Source organism: Pundamilia nyererei, unplaced genomic scaffold, assembly GCF_000239375.1.
Source record: "Pundamilia nyererei isolate P.nyererei 1_Seehausen unplaced genomic scaffold, PunNye1.0 scaffold00028, whole genome shotgun sequence".
NCBI lineage: Eukaryota > Metazoa > Chordata > Actinopteri > Cichliformes > Cichlidae > Pundamilia > Pundamilia nyererei.
Window position 1 is genome coordinate 2,207,244 of NW_005187429.1, and position 4,695 is coordinate 2,211,938.

General features: G+C 41.2%; 3 protein-coding genes across 6 annotated transcripts in view; all 3 read right to left on the reverse strand.

Annotated features, from left to right (window-relative positions):
* Nucleotides 1-243, reverse strand: part of LOC102199343 (receptor-transporting protein 3-like) — a 3,129-nt gene extending 2,886 nt beyond the window's left edge. For all 3 annotated transcript variants that reach the window (XM_013909628.1, XM_013909629.1, XM_013909627.1), the window contains exon 1: nucleotides 135-243. In XM_013909628.1, coding sequence (XP_013765082.1) covers nucleotides 135-210 — 76 coding nt within the window. In that variant the 5' untranslated portion in view covers nucleotides 211-243. The remainder of the gene's footprint in view (nucleotides 1-134) is intronic.
* A 757-nt stretch (nucleotides 244-1,000) lies between these two features.
* Nucleotides 1,001-2,520, reverse strand: LOC102210207 (receptor-transporting protein 3-like). 2 transcript variants are annotated; one of them, XM_013909634.1, is made up of 4 exons: nucleotides 2,427-2,520; nucleotides 2,067-2,238; nucleotides 1,197-1,586; nucleotides 1,001-1,154 (listed from the first exon to the last, which is right to left on the reverse strand). In XM_013909634.1, the coding sequence occupies exons 1-3, from the start codon at nucleotides 2,440-2,442 to the stop codon at nucleotides 1,226-1,228; spliced, it is 549 nt and encodes a 182-aa protein (XP_013765088.1). In that variant the 5' UTR covers nucleotides 2,443-2,520; the 3' UTR covers nucleotides 1,001-1,154; nucleotides 1,197-1,225. The 2 variants fall into 2 exon arrangements, with proteins under 2 accessions (XP_013765088.1, XP_013765087.1); XM_013909633.1 differs by having other exon boundaries at nucleotides 1,001-1,586.
* A 635-nt stretch (nucleotides 2,521-3,155) lies between these two features.
* Nucleotides 3,156-4,099, reverse strand: LOC102210501 (receptor-transporting protein 4-like). The gene is made up of 3 exons (XM_005728400.2): nucleotides 4,025-4,099; nucleotides 3,736-3,907; nucleotides 3,156-3,538 (listed from the first exon to the last, which is right to left on the reverse strand). Exons 1-3 carry the CDS (start codon nucleotides 4,032-4,034, stop codon nucleotides 3,184-3,186), a joined length of 537 nt encoding a protein of 178 aa, XP_005728457.1. The 5' UTR covers nucleotides 4,035-4,099; the 3' UTR covers nucleotides 3,156-3,183.
* Nucleotides 4,100-4,695: the final 596 nt, after the last annotated feature.

Sequence of the window (4,695 nt, forward strand, 5' to 3'; positions counted from 1 at the left end):
TAGTTACCGTGCTCGTTACCGCAATAATAACGTAGTTACTGTAACGCGTTACTTAATAACGCGTTAGTCCCAACACTGCAAATCAATCACCCATATACGCGTTTAAAGAAACAAATAGTAGCCTGGTGTGTTACCTGTATATCTCGATGGTCTGATACATAAAGTCTGATATTTGGAGACCTTCTGGGAGACGAAATGAAACGTTGACATGAGAGAGAGTTTGACTTGTGAATGCTGCTCTGTAGGCAGCCTCTGTTTATTTATGCGTGATGTGTGGAAAACGAAACTTAGAATTCACGTTCCGTCTAGCGACTTGTGCTGCTAGTGTGAGATAGTGCACATCTTGAACTCATACCAACTAAATACACGGCCAGTATTGCAGATACCAAACTTATAAAGGTTTATGTTAGGGAGAGCAGTGTGATCGTGATCTATGAGATGAATCATCAGCGGTTTTCCAAATTCTGAACACATTTTAATGATCTCTAAATCACCGTAACTTTTATCTTCATACTATATGAGATTATTTCTTGAGTCTATGAAAGGGCTGTGACAGTGGGCTCTGTCTCTGTGCCGAGAGTCTGGGCCATGTCTGGGGGATTTCCTTCCTCCTCTCTGCATTTATTTTTGCTGCTTGTTCCGGGTGAAAAGTCTTTGCATGCAGTTACTTTATCTGGGAGAATTTGCAAGACTGACTCTACAGCCTGCAGTTTAGTATGACTCCGGCTGTACCTTGGTTTGCCATGCTGTTAGAATTTGGGAGCATTCATAAGCGTCCCTGACAGCTAAAACTGACCATTGTTACTTCTATGGCATGTACGTTTTAGTATAATACCAGCATTTCTGGTTTCATGTTTTTACTTGTATCTGGTATGACTAGAAAATAAATGGGGTGGAAAAAAGATCTGATCTATAGATGAATGCGAAGTACAGCAATTTATAGCATGTCTGCCACACAAAACAAATCCATAACAAACCAAACACCATAAACAAGACTTGATCAGACTTTATTAATAGCCACAAAATACAATGAACGCACACAAAAGTGATATGATCATATACTGCACCATGAATGTGGATCGTACTCTTAAAACTGTTAACTTCACGTGCAAAACAGAGTATCCCAGGAACCAGTTTCTCCGAGCACTTTTAGCGCGCACACACACACACACACACACACACACACACACACACACACACACACACACACACACACACACACACTCTAGTTATCATCCTTGTCATCCACACAGCAATGGCCCACACGGCATGCCTGGCACAGGTGGTTCTTGTGGGGTTTGGTCTTCGCTTCAGGCTCTGATGATGGTCTTCCATTGTCTTCAGCCTTCTCCTCATCCTCCTCATGGTAGCAGTTTTTCCGAATTTTGTAAAACTGCCTGAGGAGGGCTTGTTCCACCTCTTTCTTGTCAAAACCAGGGAGATTGAACTTGTCACCTCTACAGCGAAGACAGGCCTGACCAAAAGGACGCATAATCACTGTCCCTTGGCCCCCCAGCAGCCGGTACCGGAACACCAACCTCACCTGCGCTGAATCCCAGGTTTTTTTGCAGGATACACACTGAAATCTGTGGAGAAATGATTACATGCTGTGAGGTACACATTTATTTTTATGTACTTACATTTATAGCTTGCTTTTTCCACATGTAGTAACTGAGCCTCCCTATGAGTCTGTGGCTCAAACACTATTGTGTGGTTCTCTGAGTCACCATAAAGAAATTACATTTAGCAGCAGAACCAGCTTTTTAATCACAGAATGACATTGTTTTGATTCTGTGTGCAACCTCCTCCCAGTCACACGATCATTTGTCAGAGAACCTGCACACTCATGTGATCAGAGAGAAGGTGGAGATGGAAAACTACAACTACACCCACAGTCTGAAACATGTTGCCTCCTTTTTTTCTTCTGGTTTTGCTATGCTGTTGCTATGGATTTATATATTTTTATATATTTTTAATATTTTTATGTTGTCTTGCTGTTGTTTCACATTTTCAGTAACTATTACTTTACATATGTTTACGTTTTTATTGTTTATAAGTTAACATACTTTCCGTTTGCTTGGTGAGTGGAGACCTTCCAGCCTTTCTTCCTCTCCTCATAAGTGATTTCATCTGTCTTGTTGTAGTTAACCTTAAGAGTCCACCGGTCTCCATAGTCCAGCTCACTGTCATCATCCAGCAGTTCATTGAAGGTGTCATACCACAAAGAAGGAGTCCATTCTGGACAGGAGAGGGAAATAAGTTAGGCTGATGATCTCAGTGAATCATACACTTTTACAGAGATCAGTGTTATTTAATGTTGTGTAAAAGCAGAAGAAATGGTGTGCTGTGATGTGCAAGTGATGCACACCTAATCAAAAGAAATGTTTCACTGCCGCAAAATAAAAAAAATACATTAAAAAAGTTACCTGTTGATGTGGCCATGTTTCTTGATGTTTTGTTCTGTAAACCGAAGAACTTCTGGCTGATGCGATAAGTCACTGATGCTTATCAAGTCGCGAATGTTGCTCTGCTGCACGAAGCGTCTCTATTTACATCCTGAGAGCAGCTGTGCGTTTGGAAAACGAAACTTAACATCGCTTTCATTTTCCATGCAGCCATGTCCGACCTAAACAAGCCGGTTACAACAGAGCATGCTGTTATTAAACTGGCTACAAGGCACATTTCATTATTTTAAAGATTAATTTTGGTGAGTGTGTGCTTTTCATGTTTAATCATGTGTACTAGTAGTCACTTATAAATCATGTGTAGTTTCAACGTTAACCACATTTGAACTTCAGTGTAGATGAGTGCGTCATGTAAAAGTGCAGTAATTTCTGCCTCACAAAACAAATCCAGAAAGTAATAAAATCCATAAAAGAAGACTTAATCAGACTTAATCAGATTTAAGACTTTATTATTAGCCACAAATACAATGAAAATCACACAAAAGTAATAGAATCACATACAGTACAATTAATGTGTATCCTATAAAGACTGGTAACTTTAAAATATGAAGGAAAGGTTTGTGTGCAAAATGCATTAAAAAATACCAAAAGAAAACCCCCCCCCACACACACACACACACAAACACACACATTAGTCATCATCTTACACACACATCATCACACACACACACACACACACACACACACACACACACACACACACACACACACACACACATTAATCATCATCTTCATCATCCACACAGCAAATGCCCATGCGGCATGCCTGGCACAGGTTCTTCTCGTGGGGTTTGGTCCTCGCTTCAGACTCTGATGATGATCTCCCACTATCTTCATCATCATCTTCCTCGCGGTAGCAGTTTTTCCGAATTTTGTAAAACTGCCTGAGGAGGGCTTGTTCCACCTCTTTTTCCGCGAAACCAGGGAGATTGAATTTGTTGCCTCTGCAGCGAAGACAGGCCTGACCAAAAGGACGCATGATCACTGTCCCCTGGCCCCTCAGCAGCCGATACCGGAACACCAACACTACCCGCGCTGAAGCCCAGGTTCTTGTGCAGGATGCACACTCAAAACTGTGGAGAAACGATTAGACTGTGTTAGGTCCAAATATATTTTACGCGCTTGCATCTATATCTTGCTCTTTCCACTTGAATAGCTACGACTCTGGTTGAAATAATACTGTGAGCGCCACATAAAGCGAACAAACACTCATGTATTCATATGACCTGCATATTTGAAAGTTTATAAATGTAGGACGTGCGGCACATACTTTCCACGGGCGCAATATGTGGAGACCTTCCAGCCTCTCCTCCTCTCCTCCTCGGTGACTCTGTCTGTCTGATTGTAGTTGAAGTTGAGAGTCCACCGGTCTCCATAGTCCAGCTCATTGTCCTCATTCAGCAGTTCGTTAAATGTGTCCAACCATAAAGAAGCGGTCCATTCTGGACAAGAGAAGACGATAAGTTAAGCTGATGCTGTCACAAAGCAAAGCGCTCTGTTTTACAGTACAAGATCCAAACAACCAGCACAGGTGCAAATTCTAAACTAAACCATGTTACCTGTGTCCATGTTGATCGATTGTCTGTTGACTGAAGAGCTTCCAGCTGATGCGATGAGTCGCTGATGTGGCTCTGCTGCTGGAGCGTCTCTGTTTATATCCTGAGAGCAGCTGTGCATTTGGAAAACGAAACTTAACATCGCTTTCATTTTCCATGCAGCCATGTCCGACCTAAACAAGCCGGTTACAACACAGTGTGCTCTTATTTAACTGGCACATTCAATTATTTTGTAGATTTTTGGTGGCTGTGGGTGAAAACTGAATTGGCTAAGAGGGTATGATCGCCGCCTAACATCACGGGCAAAAGTCAGTCGGTCACCTTTGTGCTTTAGTCAAGAACAGTCAAGAACTACACAACCTCAATTGCTTTTCATGTCTAATCATGTGTACTAAACGTTAACGTTAACCACATTTGAACTTCATCTAAAATGTAGATGAGTGCGATAAACAGGTAAACTGAGATTATTCATGTAAAAGTGCAGTAATTTCTGTCTCACAAAACAAATCCAGAAAGTAATAAAAGCCATAAAAGAAGACCTGATCAGACTTAAGACTTTATTAGTAGCCACAAATACAAAGAAAACCACAAAAGTAATAGAATCACATACAGTACAATAAATGTGTATCATATGAAGACTGGTATGTGTGCAAAATGCATTAAAAAAATCCCAA

Coding starts and splice junctions, on each gene's coding strand:
- LOC102210207 (XM_013909634.1), bottom strand. Junction 1,587..2,066: donor ACTCACCAAGCAAACGGAAA/GTATGTTAACTT, acceptor ATTTCTCCACAG/ATTTCAGTGTGTATCCTGCA.
- LOC102210501 (XM_005728400.2), bottom strand. Junction 3,539..3,735: donor ACATATTGCGCCCGTGGAAA/GTATGTGCCGCA, acceptor GTTTCTCCACAG/TTTTGAGTGTGCATCCTGCA.